The 19,470-nt window shown below is 41.3% G+C and overlaps 1 protein-coding gene across 1 annotated transcript in view; it reads right to left on the bottom strand.

Annotated features, from left to right (window-relative positions):
* Nucleotides 1-265: 265 nt before the first annotated feature.
* Nucleotides 266-19,470, bottom strand: part of LOC116834708 (sodium/hydrogen exchanger 2-like) — a 72,819-nt gene continuing 53,614 nt past the window's right edge. The window contains exons 11-15 of the mRNA XM_075068422.1: nucleotides 16,995-17,106; nucleotides 15,643-15,777; nucleotides 10,755-10,821; nucleotides 3,223-3,355; nucleotides 266-2,377 (exon numbers count right to left, since the gene is read on the bottom strand). Of these exons, the coding sequence (XP_074924523.1) occupies nucleotides 2,353-2,377; nucleotides 3,223-3,355; nucleotides 10,755-10,821; nucleotides 15,643-15,777; nucleotides 16,995-17,106 (472 nt within the window). The 3' untranslated portion in view covers nucleotides 266-2,352. The remainder of the gene's footprint in view (nucleotides 2,378-3,222; nucleotides 3,356-10,754; nucleotides 10,822-15,642; nucleotides 15,778-16,994; nucleotides 17,107-19,470) is intronic.

Consider the following 19,470-nt stretch of genomic DNA (forward strand, 5'->3'; position numbering starts at 1 on the left):
ATACCTTACAAGGCATATTTTCTACAGACATTACAGTAGTGTGTAGGTGTGAATACAGGAGTGCTTAGATTCATATCCTCTGAAACATCTGGTACTGGCTACTGTTGGAAGACAAGCTATTGGGCTAAACAGACCATTAGTCTCAATCAGTGTGGTCATTCTGATGTTCTTAACCAACCCAAAACAAAGTATTTTATTTAGATATTCCTGATGGCAAATTAAATTTTGGGAGCAAAATTGATTGTCTTCCATGGAAAATTGTCAGGAAATCATTCCAACAGAAAATTCCCGACTAGTTCTATTAACCACATATTGCAGTTTTGCAAAGAAATCCAAAACTGGTGAAAAATCACCCCATTTGATAGGCTTTGTGTCCAATAATACTACCACAGATAATTTATTTGACAAGACATGGAAATCATAATTTAAAAGAAAAAAATCATTCTTTATTTTTTTATCCATACCCAAAAATGTACTAGGTACCTCACAAGACAAAGATGATACGGTCACTACTACAGATACTAATCAACCAGCCAAGGGGTTCCAAAACTTTCCATTCTTTGGTTCCGACATTTTTTGGCTCAAACACCGAATTCTCTGCTTTTCTGCTTTCCAGATAAAGAACCTGAAAATATCCACCTTGGTAAATCTTTATATAATTATACATACAATGTAAAATGTAAACAGTAATTTAAACAATGCAAAAATTAAACTATTGGTAAATAATAAGGCAGAACGCACTATTTATTAAAATTCAATCACTAATGAATCAAAACAGAGATATCAGTTGTAAATGAACATGCCTCTTTCAAAATGTCAGCTTTCTGATTCTTGTCATCTCACATGCACATGTACATGATTACTAGAGTCAATAAACGAAGCAGTGTAGTTGTAACCATGTCAGTCCCAGGTTATTAGAGAGACAAGGTGGGTGAGGTACTATCTTTTACTGGACCAACTTCTGTTGGTGAGAGAGACAAGCTTTGGAGGCACACAGAGATCTTCTTCAGGTCATCACAACAGAATGCAAGGTGGAACAGTTTGTTTAGCATAAGTAGTCAGCACATATAAGGGACTATTCAAGGTAGAGTGGCCCGTTAACACTCCATACAACAATCTGTAACCCACTAACCCCCTGTTTTTCTCCTGTGACTGCACACTCCAGCTATATAGACACACACCATATATCTAAAATAAAATAGAATGCAGATCCTAATTAAATTAAAGCTAAAGTGTCAGATTCTTATTTGCATTAAGACCATTTTATACGGATTGGGTAGTGTAAAAAAGGGGCCTTAAAAAGGAAGTAAATTAAGTCTATTTATGTCTGCTTTCAAGCCTTTTTCACTGCCAGATCACTGTGAAAGGGCCTTAGTGTAATGAGAAACAGCCCCCAAATCTTTGAAAAATAATTATAATCAGTAAGGTGTGATTAACTAAAAAATGAATTATGCATCTGGTTTAGCGCTACAGTGTTTCCCAGTGGAATATTACTGTATGTAGAGGATAAAGACTGTGAAAGTCCAATTGTGCCATGTAGAAGAGGACTGAGGTCTTTGGTACAGTCTTTATATTTTTTTCATAAAGGATCTATTTATTTACTTGTGTTTTGTTAAACTCCCCATACCTTCTATTATGCAGATTAATAGGCAGAGAAGGAAAAGGATTGATGTTAGTGATGGGTGAACCTAATATATTTGGAGATTTGGTTTGATTTGGCAAAGCAAAAGTCAAAGGTTTGGATGCATATCCGGAGTATCTAAGAATTGCCCAAAATATCGAGGTTTCCCACTTCCTCTATATTCACACCCTGCCCCTTAAACTTTCCCCTTAACCTCTGCCTGTGCTATGAGGAGGATATCCCCCTTCCTTTCCTGACAGAAGCACTTTATAGCAGAGCCTCTGAGGACTTTTCTCTTCCAAAAATATTTTGAGACGAGCCTCCTCACTCAGGCTTTCTTTGTCTCTAGGCCCCAAGAGCAGCAGCAGGAGCGGAAATCTTCTGAGGAAGGCTTTGCCGCCTTTCCTCCAGCAGAAACAGTGCTAGCCCAGCTCCATCTATGTAAGTGATTGTGTGCTGGTATTCTCCTGCTACTGATGCAGGATTTGGAGCTTCCCAGGTGCTATGAATCATTCCTGGGAAACCCGAGACTGTTACCATGAGGTTACCATGACCAAAAAGGAAGAGGTGGGAGACTTCTCTCAGGGGAATAGTCCAGGTTTGCTTCATGGCACGGACAAACACTTGGATTAGTTCTCATTTCATCTCGAGCACGTTTTTGAGTCTGTTCTCAGCAGTTGCGCAGCGGCTGTGGGCAAGAGAACCTCAGTCCAGCAAACTTCTTTCGCTCTCTATTGCTCCTTTGTGTATATTTCTCTGCAACAAATTTTGTATTAAAAATTATCAGAAGCAAATATCACAAGGTTTTTCTGCAGGAAATATTACATTTGATACAGTAAAGTCCCCCGCCCCCTTGCCCCAAATACATTAGAAAAATAGTAAGAATAACTAATTTCAACACTGCTGTGTTAGATTCCCCTTAATAGTTTTATGTTTGTGAGACATGCCAGTCCAGTAAGACACAGCACCTGACCTTCAGGACACAGCTAGTTTTCAAATGTTGCAGGACTGATTTCCTTATTCCTGAACCACTCATTACCGATGAGTGAGAAGTGCAATCACACATCGCACCACTAATAGTGATTCCACTGCCTCGCTTGCCAGCTTGTTCCACTGCCTAATGAAACTCTCTCTATAGTTATAAAGTTTTTCTTAACATTTAATCTAAATCTTCCCTGCTGCCCATTGTCCCCACTGACTCCAGAGAATAATTGATCCCTATTCTTTTTTTAAATATCCGTTTTTGTACTTGCACTTACAGCATTTTTCCCTCTGCCTTTTTCAGACTAAACATGCTAATTTCTCTTAAACTTGCCTCTGACTTTTATCCTTCATTGCTGCTGCTCTCCTCTGAATTCTCTGCTGTTTCTTTATGTCCCTTTAAAAATGAGGTGTCCAGCAATGAAATCAATGTTCTAACAGAGATCTAACTGACACAGAGCAGGTTGCTTCCTCTATATGTAATATACCTATTATTACAGCCCACTATACACATAGTCTTATTTACAACAGCATCACATTGCTGACTCCTTTCTAAACTAAGGTGAACAGATTTTCTTCTACACAGCCAGGGAACAGAGGCCAGAAGCATGTACTCTTACATTTCTGCATGTGACCCTTTTCCAGTTTCTTCTTCATTAACCAATTCAGTGCTGCCAGGCTGTAGAGGGGAGCTGAAGGTCATAGACTTTGATCGGTTGCATTTCATACCTGGTACTTTTTCTGCATCCCCTACTGTGAGAGGAGGAAAATATAGACTCTGCTGAGAATTTTTTCCATTTGTCAGTCAATGGTAATGAAGAAATTATTTAAAGCTAGTTTAAATTATTACCTGTACGCTGGGCTGAACTATCCAGTTACAATGATTATCTTTTAGCTACAAAAACAATTAGCAGGCAAGCAGCACTGTTTTGATAGAAGGAAAAATACAACCTTAAAGCGGCTTTGAATTTTGAAATATGTTATTTAACCAGGAATCAAATACTGTAATTCTTTTGTCAGTCCCCACTGGTAACCACTGAATACTTAGAGTGTTGTAAGACCCGTCATTCATGCCAATGAGCAATTTTTAATAACATTTTAAAGAAACAGATGTTCTCTACAAATCTTATGGCAGAAGAACCTCCAAAACAAGCCATGTTAATATAGGCATTTAGATGTACAACTAATGGACTGGATGGATTACATTCTCTTCCAGGTCTGTCAGCAATTGCATGACAGCGTTTCTCAAATATAGCCACCATGGTTGCATGCGGCCACCGGGTGCTTTTCTTGCGGCCACAATCTCCTGGGCTGTGATGGGCAGAGGGGGGATGTCAAAGTAGTGGCCCCTCCCCCTTCCTGCTGCTCCTGGATGCACTACCTTGGTGTTGGTTGCTGAGGCCACCAGCAGGGGTCGGACCCTGCCCCCTTCTGGAGATACGTGGGGTACAGCACCAGAGAAGCAGGCAGCCAGTGAGTGGAGCTCAGGCTTTGGGCTTCAGCCCTGGGGTGGTGGCGTGGCAGGCTCCAGCTGCACGACTTCGGGCTCTATCCCCAGGCCCCATGCCCCGATCAGAGGGTTTCGGGTTCTAACCATGAGGTTTCATGGTTCCCCACTGCCTCCGCTTGATCCCCATCCAGGGCTTAGTAAATCTGCTGTGAAAAGTGATACTTGTATGTTTGTTAATATCACTTTTCACAGCAGACTTACTAGCTAGCAATAAATAAAGTACAATGATTTGAATGTGTATATGTGCATATTTATTTCTTTTTTCCTAAAGTTAATTAAGTATTTTAGGGAAAAGTGTGAGAGCGGCCACCAGCAAGAGTTGGTGGCATTCTGAGGCCACCAAAAAATTTGCCCCGAGAACCTGACCTAGATCTACTGTGCATATACTTGGCTCAATGACAGAGATGGGAACAGAACCTAGGAATTCTAGCTCCTACCTCTCTGCTCTGATCCACATCCACGTTTTTTCTGGGGAACAACAATGCTGCTTGGGTAATTAAAATAAACTACAAATTAAAATGCCTACAGGATATAATGAGTGCACATTTTGATGAATACATTATGGACTTGCAAATGGCACACAACTGACTGCATTCCTTTCAGCCCCAATTGCAACATTCCAGAACACAGTGCTAATATGTCTGGTTACACCATGGATGACTACCATATCATCAGCTTGTTTTAGTAAACTAAGTTGCTTCAAAATTTTAAATGAAGGGGGAGAAAAACAGTAGGATAAGGAGAGAAGCAAAGAGTATAAGGAAATATCCTTATTTTGCTTATATTCTTACAGTAGATATTTTGTACAAGAAATACTTTGTATACTAAAACTAGACCCACTCCCTCCCCACAGCACACATTCATTGACCTGGAAGAAGCAGGAGCAGTGCCAGGGTTTTTGGTGCCCTAGGCGGGGGTCCTTCCGCGATCCCGGTCACTGGCGGCAATTCTGCAGGGGGGGGTCCTTCCGCAGCTCCTGGTCTTCGGGGCACTTCGGCAGCGGGTCCCGGAGCGAGTGAAGGACCCACCACAAAATTGTCGAAGACGACCCGGAGTGCGGAAGGACCCCCCGCCGCCGAATTGCTGCCGCGGGCAGCAAAATGCCACCCTCCCAAATCCTGGTGCCCTAGGCGACCGCCTAGGTCGCCTAAATGGAAGTGCCGGCCCTGGGAAGAAGCGGTCAATAAACACAGAATGTTCCACAGAATTGTACAGAAACATTAGTGCTAAATATTTTTATGCTAAGTATTAGGAAAACTCATAGTGTTCAATATCTCACACACAGTATCTGCAGTAGGCCTAGGAACTGAACATTACATGGTGGTTCAAAGCATGAAAGGATACTGCTTCTCTGCATCCTTAAGGATTTATTTTATACTTCCTTCCGATACAATAAACCTGAGCTTCTTTATATAGCAATGTAGATTTCTTTGATTCTTCCTTAACATTAAAACATTTAAAAAGTGAGAAAAATAAGGTTTCAGCTCCCTGAGTGCTACAAGTGTGCTTGTGAAAACACACAAAGCCAGGCGCCTCTGGTCTTTCTATGTTTGCATTCTAAACTAGCCCATCAAGACATGGACTGTCTTAGTATTGGTAACTTGTAAAAAGCACATTGTTGGCACTTAGCAAACTTAAACAACAATACACGAAATCACTTAAGCAGCTACTTAACTTTAAGCTTATATTTAAGTCCCACTGATTTCAATAGGACTTGTGCTTAAAATCAAACACAAATATGAGTGCTTTGCTGAATAGGTAAGGTGACTAGATGTCTCGATTTTATAGGGACAATCCCAATATTTGGGGCTTTGTCTTATATAGGCGCCTATAACCCCCCCATGCCTTGTCCCGATTTTTCACACTGGCTGTCTGGTCACCCTATAAATAGGGATGGTTTCCTGATTGAAGACCATAACTAATAAGGATTTTTTTTTTAAAAATTCTTATGAAGGGAGAAAGTTGCTGTAATGACATAGTTAGCTGTGCCATTGCCAGGAAGTGTTAACTCGAGTTTTTGTGTTAGTAAAAGTGTTCCCAATAGAGCTGTAATTTAGTTATCATATTGGGCTTTTTTTCAGGGTAACGGATCAATTAACTTGAGTGACACTAATAAGGCTATCTTTGAGACTGGGCATTTCCTGTACTCATTATAAATGCATTATTAACATTGTACAGATGGCAGATTAGGTCATAGAGGTGACACAATAAGTCACAGAGGTAGGGGAATAGGACTGTTTTTAATATTTCATAGAACCGAATTTCATAGCATTCCTGGTGGAGAGGACCACACAGACAACAAGCTGAAAGTAAATCTACATGCAGACAAGTCCAAGTTCATAAGAATGACAGGTTTCTTACCTGAATATTTTCTTTCTTTCTATTAGCAGTGTCTCTCTGAGTTCATTACTAATGGGTTAATGTCTCTACCTATGGAATTTGGAGGTGATCTAATGTTGCTGGAGAGTCCAGGACTAAGTTCTGGCCACTAAAAGAGTCTTTCCACAGCTGTAGGAACACTGCAGCAACCAATTATTAGCCCTAAGATAAATCGATATAAAGTATGAAACTAACCTTAAAGACAATATAAGTCTAAGTCTGTCATAAACAGATAGTAAAGGGTTAACAAGTCCAGTAAACCTGGCTAACACCTGACCAGAGGACCAATCAGGAGACAAAATACCTTCAAATCTCAGTGGAGGGAAGCCTTCGTTTGTGCTTTCTGGGTTTTTTCTTTGTTCTCTCTGGGTTCTGAGAGGGACCAGACATGTAAGCAGATATCTTCAAGTTTCCGAAACAGCCTCTTCTGTTCAATTTAGTAAGTACCAGTTAGAAAGGCGGTTTAGTCTTTTGATTGTTTTCTTTATTTGCAAATGTGTATTTTCCTGGAAGGATTGTATCTCTGTTGCAACTTGGATTTGTGCTGGGGGAGGATTCTCCCTGGTGACTATAAGCTGAAAGACCCTGTAACATTTCCCATCTTGATTTTACAGAGACAACTTTTACTTTTTTCTTTCTTTTTATTAAAAGCTTTTTTTTTTTTTAGAACCTGATTGATTTTTTGGTTATCTTGTGTAAGACCCAAGGGGAGGGAGTCTGCACTCACCAGGGAATTGGTGGGAGGAAGGAGAGAAGGGGGGAGGAAAAGCCTGATTTCTCTCTGTGTTAAGATTACTGTCTCTCTCTCAGGGAGAGTCTGGGAGGGGAAGAGAAGGTGGGGAAGGTGAATTTCCTCTCTGTTTTAAAATTCAAGGAGTTAAATCACAGCGATCTCCTAGTGTAACCCAGGGAAGGGAGGATCTGGGAGGAAGAGAAGAGGGGAATGGTTTATTTCCCTTTGTTTTGAGACCTAAGGGGCTTTGGGTCTTAGGGTCCCCAGGGAAGGGTTTGGGGGCCAGAAAGTGCCCCAAAACACTATAGTTTTGGGTGGGGGCAGTTTTACCATTTCTAAGCTAGTAATTAAGCTTAGGGGGATTCATGCTGGTACCCCATCTTTTGGACGCTAAGGTTCAGAGTAGGGGTTCATACCATGACAAAGTCTCCCTTTACAGAAAAATGTCAGTGTCTGTACTGGTCTTTATAGGCTACCGATGTGGGTTGAATTTGGAGAGAAGCTGCTAACAAAGAAAATTATTAGATAAGAAATTTCTCATTCTGTTGCACAGCTTCTCTCCTCATTCATCACTAATGGGGAATAGTGAGCACTGAGTCACAGTGGGGCGGCAGGGAAAGGATAAGCAGAGATAAATTATTATAGCAAAATAGTAGGCAGGAATATAAGTTTTCCCCATATAAAGCAAGAATTTTATAAACTAAAGAATTATGTGGGAACCAACCCAGTAGCACCTTCTTACCCAAGGATGCCGCTGCAGAGAAACAGAAACTTGCTTTGCAAATCTTCCTTAGATGAGGCTCATACACATTCCCCATAGTGACTCTACAGACTGCTGTGAATAATTTCCCAGGTGCCTAACATGTCAACTGGTGTAGTATTTTTACATCGTGCCTGCAGCAACATTGAGGCTCTAAGGCTCTGGCATTTTGGATTGAATGAAATGAACAGAGTACAACTGGGGTATGTGTGATATATCTTCAGAGCTCTAGGAATTCCCATTTATGGCACAACCTTCCAAGGGTTAGAACCATATTATGAGAGAACTATTTCCCAGGAATTCTGGAAAGAGGACCTTACCTTGAACAACAGAAAGGTTTCTGAAGCTATAAGAATAACTTTTTCCTCATGACAAAGACAGAGTGCTTCTTGTAATGGCACAGGAACAAATTCCAAAAGTTGCCTTTTTGGAGGTAAAGGTGATGAGAAAGGCCAGCCACAGGCTTGTCTAATCTGTCACTCTGATTAAACCTGGCATTTGATACTCAAATAGAGAATCCAATGTGCCTGTCTACAAAATGTCACTGTGGCTAGTACTCACATTTATAAGGTGTGTAGATGTAGGACTCCAACCAAGCCTCCTGGAGAAACTCTAATGTGAATGAGATCATCAGAACTTTGAGATTATTATTACAATTATATTGCAATATCACCTAGAGGCCCCATTGGGCTGGGTACTGCATAAACAAAATGCAATCTGTGCCCCCAAACAGCTTTCTGTTTCCCTCACACCAGAAATGTAAATTTGAGCAGATCCATGAATGAAATATCCTGATTGAGTTTTGTTTGGGTACCAAACTATATCAGAGGCTAATAGAGAATTCATACTGAACTACACATCTCTTTCGATGTCCAGGTTGTTAAGTGTAGGTGTTCCCAGTTTGAGTGAAGAAGTCCCTGCTTCAGGAAGTCTGGTATTTTCTGCAGGTACAATGTGAGGACAGTGGCTATCTAGCAAGTCCAAAATGCTGCTAGGCTAGTGGAGGACAAGAAGGACTTAAACTCTCCCCTTTCCATTTTTCTGCATCTTTTATGAGAACTGTTCTTTTATGAAAGCTTCCTCCCCGTCTTTAGACTCTTCCTGAAAGCTCAGAAGCTTCTCATTGGGCTTTTCAATGTTGGAGTTGGAGCTCTTAGAGAAGGGTGGGGACCCGACATGCCAGTCTAGCTCTAAGCCCCATGCTCTGGCAGTGTGAGAGTCAGCTGGCTGGGAACTGGCAGGGCATAATTCACCTTCTGAAGATCCCATATTTGCTTCCTTGGGTAGGGAACACCACTTAGAATTAAACCAGCTGTTTGCAGGACAACTCTTCCATGCCTGATTTGGACCAGGGAACTCAGACAGGAAGGTGCTGCAGGAGTAAATTCAGATGGCTGAAGCCACCATGCTGCTCTTTACCTGATCCATAAGGGGAGGAAGAGGAGGAGGAAGAAGATTATTAGTCATACCTGCACAAAAAGAATTACAAATAGAGGTTTTAAAACAAAATGTTTGGGAGAAACTGAGCCAGCAATTGGTTCTACCACCAGAGGCAGAAAACCTGGTGGCCTGGGCTTCAAGGCAAAGCTTAGTCCTGGAGCCTCCAACGATAGCCCTGGGCTGTCTCCGACATTCATAGATCCATAGATGAGGGTATTGACCCATCAGTAATGAATGAGGGGGAAAGCTGTGTAACAGAATACAAGCGTAATAGCGAGGTAATAGCCTACCATCCTCTGGTTATGAAAAGCACATTTAGTACACAATGCTGAGGAAGATAAAAAGGCAAGAAAATTGAATAAAATGATAATAATGGGTGACTTCAGCATCCCTCATATCACTGGTTAAATGTCACAGAAGGACACATCTTCTGTTTTACTTAGCATGTTCATTCATTGACATTTAAGTGCCTAGGTACTGATCTTAGAATCCCTGCACAAGGACTGGGAGTCTCATTTTGATGCCTACATTCAAAACTTGGGTTCCCAGTAACTTTCCAAATCCAAGTCTTCATGTTATTCTCCTACAGATTCACAGAAGAGGCTTTTGTTCACCTACTGTTCTTCACTCAGGCCAGGGCACATTCTCACTCCTTGCCTCTAGACTTCTGCTCCACAATGGAGGGGACAATACAAACAGCAGTAGGTACTACCTGAACACTTAGCTGTGAGTGAATACATGGTGTCCCACCCTTTCATATCCGTCCTAGCTGTGGACATCAGAAGCAGTGTTGCCCCATCTTTATCTTCAAACCCTTTTCCTGTAACTAAGAGACGGTGGAAAGCTAGATATCTGGTGTCGGTGTATTTTAGCAGTAGTGCACATGTTAAGGGTGCATATTTTATTTTCCAATCTCTACACAGTAGGACTATTTTACTATACATATTTACTAAATATTTTTACTATATTTCCAGCCCCCATTTCTGTTTGTGTATGGTACAGACTGTGACCAAAAAAGTGGACATGTTCCTAATTTACCTGTGAAAAACCCAGATTGGCATATACAAATTGGATAGGTGATTGACTGACAGCCTTATTTCTATGCACTAATAACTGACTGTGTTTGTATATAAGAGCTGCCCACCCACTTTATTAACTGAAATCAGTTCCTCAGAGGAAAGAGAGTGTGCAAAAATGAAAATTTTTCCGCCAGTGCTCCAGTGAATCCCAACAACCCAACTAATGAATCACTGATGTAACACAATGTAGTCTTCTTGAATATATCATAGGGGAAAACATTGGCATGGCCACTCTATGATTTCCCACTTACCAGTTAAGGACCGCTGCAGTTTAGGCTTCATGTCAGGTCCATGATGTGCAGAATAGGAGTCATCCTTCTGTGATTATGAAAGAAAGTAGGTTAGGACTTTTATGGAGATAGTTTGTAAGTCTATAAATGACTCTCATATTTCATACTCAAGCCATTCATGATCCCCATGCACTCTGTTTCCATTTGTTTTAATTTTGCAAGAGAATACAAGAAAAACAAAAAGAAATGTTTCTAAAAATAGATTAAATACCCAGCATAGATTTCTGGGAGGAAATGTTTACCGACACTTATTTCTTTCATGTTGATGAAAGCGGTCTGAAATCTCAGGGAGTGATTTAGCAGATACGATTTGAAAGCAGCAGATCGGGAGCGATGAGGACCCAGCCAAGTGACTGAGCAGAAACTTGGCAAGGCCACATACATTTATTCCCTGGTTTTATGCCAAGTAGCCAGTGGAAAGCTTGCTAGGTAGCGAGCTCATGCTAATGAGCGCTCTCTCCTTTTGCTTCAGCACTAATCTGCACTCCTCAGGAATTTCTATTACCACAGTGCAGCTAGAATTCTTTGGTATTGTTTTAACAGGAAATAAGTCCTTTACACAGCCATGATTTGTTCTGTAGGTCCAGAAACCCATGCTGCCAAATCACTTCTGGCCACCTCCCAGACCAATGTTCTGTTTTGTTTTCTTTCTTTTTTCCCTTTCACCAGGGGACCTGATGCCCTCGATCCATTGTTTGCAGTTTTGTTGACTATTTTAGTAACAATGGCTTTCAGGGTTGAACAGCAGTGGCCTAGCTCCCTGGAAAGCCATCCCCAAGGGCATCCAAGGACTCTCAGAGCGTATTCCATGCAGTCCCTCTGACACAATTACTAAAGGCAATATGTAATTTATGGCCATGGCTTACAGGCAGCTCCAAATGAGCCATTTAAAGGGGAGAGGGGACTATATGTGTGTAGTGTGTTGGCAAAAGAACAGAGGGGAAGAGCTAGCGCAAATATCCAGGGCTACAGGTGCAAGTGTTTTCTGGGTACTGAATAATAATTAGGTGTACTAAGGCTCTGAAACCACAACACCTATGAGATTTTGGGTTGGATCATATCCCAGATGTGCAGTACAAAGAAACCCAAAACATTCACAGTAATATATAGCATGCATTGTGATAAATATCTACAGCAAATGGTAATAGGAAACCTTATCCCTGAATGGTAGCCCTCTTCAATGATTCTTTTCCCTGAGGGGGGTGGGGGTGGGGACTAAGACCTGAAATTGAACTTTTTTGAGAAGAAGGATGGTCTTGGGGTTAAGCCTCTGAACTAGCCCTAAGGAAATCTGGGTTAAATTCTTAGCTCTGCCACAGATGTCCTATGTAACCTCGGGTAAATCAGTTAATCTCTCTGTGCCTCAGTTCCTCACTTTTGAAAATGGAGTAGTTACATTTCCTTTCTTCATCTGACTGGCCTATTTAGACTGTAAGCTCTCCAGGCAAGGGACTCTTATGCATATGTGTATAATATAAGTAGAGTGACCAGCTCAATGGGGCCTGGCTCATTAGCTGTTACTGTAGAACTACTTGAATTAAAAAGCAGAGCTGGTAAAAACTTTTTGCATGAAAAGTGTTTTGCAGGGGGAAAAAATGGCCTTTACAAAAAACATGTAAATATTACTGACCTTTTACATGAAAATTTCCATGATATTTTAAAGCAAAAGTTTCTGGAGAAATTTTTAATGAAATCTGTACAGACATTTTCATTTACTGAAATCCACATTTTGTTATTGGAAACTGGGATTTTGGTCAATGAAAATTTTTGAAAATGATTTCAAATATGATTGTCATAAAAAAATTACAAAAAAAACCAGAAAATGGAATTTTGAACCCTGTGAAATAGACATCTTAGCAAATTTTCATTATATCAGTCACCTGTTTTTATCCAGCTCTAATGAATAATAACTTTTAAATGCATCTGCCTTTTATTTTTTCCTGAAAACAGTGCTAAGTGGTTGAAGAATCAGGCCTCTAAGTTGTTAAAAGCATTGAGATAGGATTCAAAGTTAATTATCCCTAGCTGGATTCCTCTGCTACATCAGGCACCATTTTTCTACTAGACTGTAAATGGAAGACGACATGCAAATTCCACCAGCACTGGATGTGTTAGCATGATCCCTTGTACCTTGCTCCTGCTTCCCTCTTAATTCTTCAGATTCTTGCTATCAGTCAGAGGGTATATACAAAGCAAGTTTGTTTCAGGTTTCGTTTATTTCAGGTTTGGTCGGTGAGTATAATTGTAATAGTTCCATCTTGTGGTAAAATGCAGAATAGAATACTGCCTGGAACAAGAGTACATACTTTTCTCTGGTATAATGGTCTATATCTGTCTCAAATAAAATCCTGAGGGTCAAATTCTTCCCTGGAATCCACATAAAGCAGAGTATGTGACCCTTAATTACATTTTAGTGCTCAAAAGTTCCTAGTTAGAGTTCTATGGGGTTTTCAGTAATGAATCCTTTCTGCAGGAATATGGACTGTGTGTATCTACTTTGGCATAAAACTCTATGCCTAAATGACATAATATGAAAATATTTGGCTTTTTAAATCTATTTTATTAATGCATTTTTAATTTAATCCAACAAAAAAATCTGCATTTGTATGCAATCAACTGCTATAATTTGTCACTCCATATCATTCCGAGTTATACACTGAGACTCTTTTAGAACATGTATGAGACATATTTCTAGAATTTTGACATTAATCAGATTTCTTTAATTTCTGTTTACTGTAAAAATGACATCAGAAAATTACCAAGAAAAGGTCCTGATTGTGCAAACACCTAGATAAGTAGTCCCACTGACTGCAAAGGATTTCTCTAGTGTGTAAAGTTACTCAAATGTGTGTTTCTAGGATCAGGGCCTAAGTATTTACATTTGTAGCACCAAAACATGGTGACATGACAGTCACTTTAAGCATAAAATTAACATTTTGTTAACTTTAACTTTGTTAAATACCAGTTCCCTTTCAGACAGTTTCATACTACAATTAACATAATGTAAAGATACATGTTGCAGTGCTACAGGCTACACTGAAGTGTGCTAACTATGTTCCCTGTCCAGTAATAAACTGTACCTGCATAAATCCCATTGCAGGCTCAGTGCCTCCATTGACTGTGTGGAGTACCTATTTCCTTCATAAGTTTGCAAAGTGAGCATGAATACAGTACAAAAGCCATTTTGCCGACTCTACCCATCGCTTACTCACCAGATACAACACAAATGGTCTGGCTTTTGCCCCCTGTTCTAAAGGACATAACAGAGTTCAGTCACCTTAAAGCCCCAATAGAATTATTTAAGGACAGAATCTTCCCATGTTTAATATCATGTGCACTGCAATATCTAACAGGCACAATACAGGATGTCTATGATGGTATGAAAGGGTTAATCCCTGAATGTCTTTACTTAAAATATGCAGTCTTGCTCACAACATTAGCATTAGTTTAATGTAGCTCTTTTTAAATTTAATTATACCAAATGTTCTACAAGAACATGCCATGTTGTCTTCTATCTATTTTGAATTATAAGTATCAATCAGCATGTAAATGATCAAATTAAATCTTGTCAGTTGTTTGCATCTACAGCTGAAACACCTTTCTGTGAATGAAGGACTGGAAGTAGAGGCATTTGTTACATTACTTGATATCTTGATTGGCTCTTCAATGACTGGATTTTCAACAAAGAAATCTGAGGGGAATAAAGCTCATGGTGGTTTAGAGCTTCCTATGTTGTATGAGGAATCACTAGCTAATTAAACTTTAATCATTTAAATACCATACTTTTCTCCTCTCTTACATAATTTTATTCTTATACACATTAAGAGCCACAGTTTGCCCTTGGACATTTTACAGCAATTCTACAAAGCATTTAAGCATGTGCTTAAGTCTCACTGAGCACACACTAAAGTGCTTTGTTCAGAAAATATGGACTGCTGAATTGGGGATTTGAAAGTAAAATATTTTGGGCCTGATCTTGCTCGCTTGCTTGAAGTCAATATAAGCAATGGATGACATCAAGTAGTCACAGGTGTTTGAATCATGCACAGTAATTAATAGCCAAAGTGAAATAGTTTGTCAGTTTCTTTGTTAATTCAGAACATGATGGGTCATTAAGTTATGCAAACAGTAAATCTGGCCCTAAAGTGGGCCTCTTAGAAATTAGGTATATTATAATGTCAGAGGGGTAGCTGTGTTAGTCTGGATCTTTTCTGCTTTTATAGGTATACTATAGTTCTTTTGATTTGCTTTTGTTTCTTGAAGACTTCTCAAAACTGTAACTTATTAAAAAATAATGTCAAAGTTGTGATATAAAAGCCTTACAAAAATGGCTCTGTCTTTCTGGAAAAAATTTTTAAAAAAAATATTTACAATACATCTGGGTTGATGACAACTTTGAACACTAAAGTGCTGCCCCAAGTTTCTGCCTGTTATGAAATTCTACCAGAACTCCTCCCTGCATGAAAAACAGGCCCTTATAACAGAAAAGCCAAGTGTCAATTCATTAAAACTGCTAAGTAAATAACTGCCCTAACACTGATAGAATATCTGATAACTGTGAGCTGAACTGTGTTGTATGAAGGACTACTGCTCATTTATTTACCAGGGATCTGAATTTTTCAGGTAACCCTAAGAGTTTCATACTCTCTAATATTCAGATGAAGGTTAATAGACACTTTTATTCAAAGGTACCAGAATCTCTTTTCTTTAAAATAACAACTTTCTGGAGTTTGGTGATAACATGTATATGTGTTAGTATGAGACTCCTCACCACTGAATAGACAAGAGAGTGAAAAGGAATCATGCATCATGCCTCTTTACAATTAAAAGATTTCCCAGCCCTCCATACCTCCTTTCTAGAGTGACCAGAGTCACTTCTGTTCATATGGATTCGAAGGCTCCTGTGTCTGAGAATCAGGATCTCCTTTGCCTGCTCTGCTGTCCCACTCTCTCCAGGAAGCGTATGCCTGTTATATGCTGGCACCTGTTCACATAAATCATAAATCATACAGATCCAGCTCCCACTGAAGTCAATGGTTTTTCTATTTAATGGGCTTTGGATCAGCCCCATATGCAGCATCACAAAAATAAATTTCCAGGTGTCAAGTTTTATGGGCAAATTCTGCTCTCACTTCCCCTGGTGTAGACCTGGAGTATTTCCATTGGCTACACTGGACATACTCCAGCTTCAGACTGGTAGCAATAACCAGACCTTGATTCTTTTGCGCCCACTTTTTAAAGAGTTTCCCCAAAAGTCTTATCTTGTTGCCTCTCTCAGCACAGCAGCAAGACAAAAGGTGGTAGCTCTGTGCCAAGATGCCCATATTAGCCACATTCCTAATGATTTGGCATTTCATGCCTAAGCCAAGAAAGCAAAGGCTTTAGTTGCATCTAAGAGATAAGGCTCCACATACCACCATATAAACAGTGCTTAGTATAGTATAGTATAGTATAGTATAGTGCAACTGTTCTGCAAACAACAGGATTTCCTATACATCCAATGGTAAATGTTTCATGGCAAAACTGTTGAATGGCTTTAAAACATTTTTTCCTTTAATTATTACTATAGGGTCACACATCTGCTGCTGCTATTGGCCAAGCTCTTTGCACACACCAGGGGCTCCCTGCATCACTCCAGTTCCCTCTCCCCCAACAATGATGTGTATCACCCTCCCATCCCCTTCTCTTTCAGGGACTCCCTGAATCTCGCCACCTTCTCCCTCCATTGCCCTCTTCCCTAACCAGGGGTTCTGTGTGGCCCCCTATTTTCCCCTCCCCCTATGACAGGAGCTGTGTGCTCGTCCATTGCCCCCTTTGCCATATGCCAAGGGCTATGTGTCCCCCACGCCCTCCTTCCCCCATACCACAGTCTCCTGACAGAGGCTCTGCATGCACACACAATCCCTCTTCCCCCCCTCAACCATTCTCTCTCTCTCTTTCAGGGTGTCAACATTTTACAGTTGTATGGGGAGGATGAACAGAGCTAAAGTTATCACATTACATACAGACAAACAGAGGAATGCCAACAAGTTGAGTGTTAGTCTTCACTTTGCTTAGCCAACTATTTGCTCTACGTAGAGGGAGATCTTCAGGAGCACATCTAAATAATCCCAGTATCTGTGCATGCTGCTGAGAATTAGACTAATATTATTTTACAATTCATGTAACTACTGTACTGTAGCTTGAGTGGAAAAACCTTACTGTTCTCCTTATTTTGTATAGGTTCCTTGCCAATATTTTCTGTATATTATCCAGCACATCTGGATTCAGAGAGTCCGATTCTTTGGGGATTACGGCAGATCTGTGGCTGTCTCTGCAAAGAAAACACCTTGGTTCTTCATCAATGCATAGTGCATGAGATCAATTGCAAAGGCACTTAATGAAGCTGAAGTTACAATAAGCAGCTTGTTTGCTGAGTAGATAGACTAATACAAGGAGATTGGATTGTGAACAGCAAGAACCATGGAAGAGCAAAAATGTCAGGGGGAGATGGGATTAGAGTCTTGTTACTTTAATTTTTGACATAATTGCCCAATCTTGCCATTATTTTCACCATAATTTTTGAATGATTTTTAAGTTTGCCACCAAATGCGTGTAAGTGTTGACTGTTCAGGTACAGCCTCAACACAACTCGCTGGGAGTTACACACATACTGCTGCCAGGAGCAGAGACTGACAGCTTAACTCCTCTGGCACTGCAGTGGGGTTGTTCACCAAAAGCATTTTCTTTCATTTTCTTTACATCTGTCTGTGCTACACCAGCTCTTCTCATGGAGCAGCCAGCAAGGAGGGGCGAAGGGGTCAGGGAACTCTGCCAGGTTTCCAAGTAACTGTTCCACCCAGGGCGGCTGGGCTGTGCGAGTGTAGACTCCCAACCCCACAGATCCTGAGAATCCACTGGGAAGGGAAGGTTAGTCCTCATCCAATGGATGCAGAGGCATCTGCATGGAAACATGGTCAACCTGGTCCCCTTATCATCTGCCCACTAGCTGCACTGCTTAGTCACTGTGCAGCTGCTGCAGCTGCAAAAGGTTGAGATGCAGGCAATGCTGCTTTAAGATTTGATCAGAGGTGAAAGTAAGTGGGTACGGGCCAGTATGGAGGACCGGTAAGAAAAGGAGGCTGCCTGAGGGAGGGAGAGCCTGCCCCCTGCATAAGAATAGTTTAAACTCAGCTGTTCCCTGAGCAGTTCAGCCCTTGGGGGTTAGGGGTGATTTCTGGCATCCTTGTTAATTTCACTCACAGTAGCTGGGGGGCGTGGGGAAGGTGTGTTTGACCATGACAGGGGCAGTCCTCATCTGTCCCCGGAATGAGGGGATCTTGTCTCCAATACTAATATACACAACAAATACAAGCATTTGGCTGCACAGCTTAAATCCAGAGCTAATAAAAGCAGGTGGAAGGGAAAAACTCACTGTCACATTGGTTTCTCATCTCCTCCCTCCCCCTCTTCCAGCCAGGCTGCAGACAAGGCTCTGCATTCCTTTCCCTCACCGCCAGCCCTGCAGGGGTTCTCCTCTAGGCTCTAGCTTGCAGTAGGGACACTGGCTGAGATGCCTGCCGCTGCTGGGCACTATGCAAAATATAGGAACGAGTTATAAACCAAGCTGTTTCCGCAATAAGCGACAGATTCAGAACCAAGCGGAAGCCTTAGAATGGCCAGTATCTTGGCATCCTTGTTAATTTCACCCCAGCTTGTTTGGTGGGAGGGGAGAATGGTGTGTGTAGAGCCAGTGTACAGGGGACAGCTATTTCCTGCTCCCGAAGATGAGGGGAATCTCACTATCACAGAAAATAAACCACAATCAAAAATCCAGGACATTTCGCCTAAAGTTCAGAATCTATGCCCATTCCCTCTTCACGAGACAAATAGGATCATGGAGTTTGATGACACAAGAGTCGCTTGAGCGTGAACCTGCCTTGAAATCAACTTAACCGAACCGACACAAGGGAAGCGAGCTGAGTTATTAAACTGTTCTTATGCAGAGGCAGGCTTCTCCCTCCCTTAGTCCAGTCCTCCCTGCCATGCAAGCTAGAGGAACCTCCTCAGCTGCTCGACAGTTCGCCAGGCAGGGAGAAAAGCAGCAAGCCTATGGTCCGCAGCTGGCTGAGGTAGGGAGAGAAGAACACGGAGAAAAATGTGACATGGGAGTTTCACTTTTCAGGGGCTTCATTCCAAATAGTAAGTTTTATTACAGACAGGTTACTAGTAGCAGTAATAAGGCCTTCAGGAATCCCTAACACCAGAGGAAAGCACTACCCATAGGAAAGACCCTAAGCCCTAGCTACCCAAGTCCTAACCCTTAGGAACCCTAACCCTAGACGGGAAGCCCTACCATAGGAACCTAAACTCTAGCTCATGTGCCCTACTCCTTAGAAACTCTAACCCTAGGACGGGAACTCTATCCATGGGAACCCAACTCTAGCTCCAAGTGCCCTACCCGTAGGAACCCTAACTCTAGCTCCAAGTGCCCTACCCGTAGCAACCCTAACTCTAGTTCCAAGTGCCCTACCCGTAGGAACCCTAACTCTAGCTCCAAGTGCCCTACTCTTAGGCAGGGCCAGCTTTAGACCTATTCCACCAATTCTGCTGAATCGGGCCCCACGCCTAAGAGGGCCCCGCACCCAATGAGAATCCCTTCCCTGGCTAGAGATGCCTTTTTAATTTTTACTCACCT

This window comes from Chelonoidis abingdonii, chromosome 8, assembly GCF_003597395.2.
Source record: "Chelonoidis abingdonii isolate Lonesome George chromosome 8, CheloAbing_2.0, whole genome shotgun sequence".
In the NCBI taxonomy this organism is placed as follows: domain Eukaryota; kingdom Metazoa; phylum Chordata; order Testudines; family Testudinidae; genus Chelonoidis; species Chelonoidis abingdonii.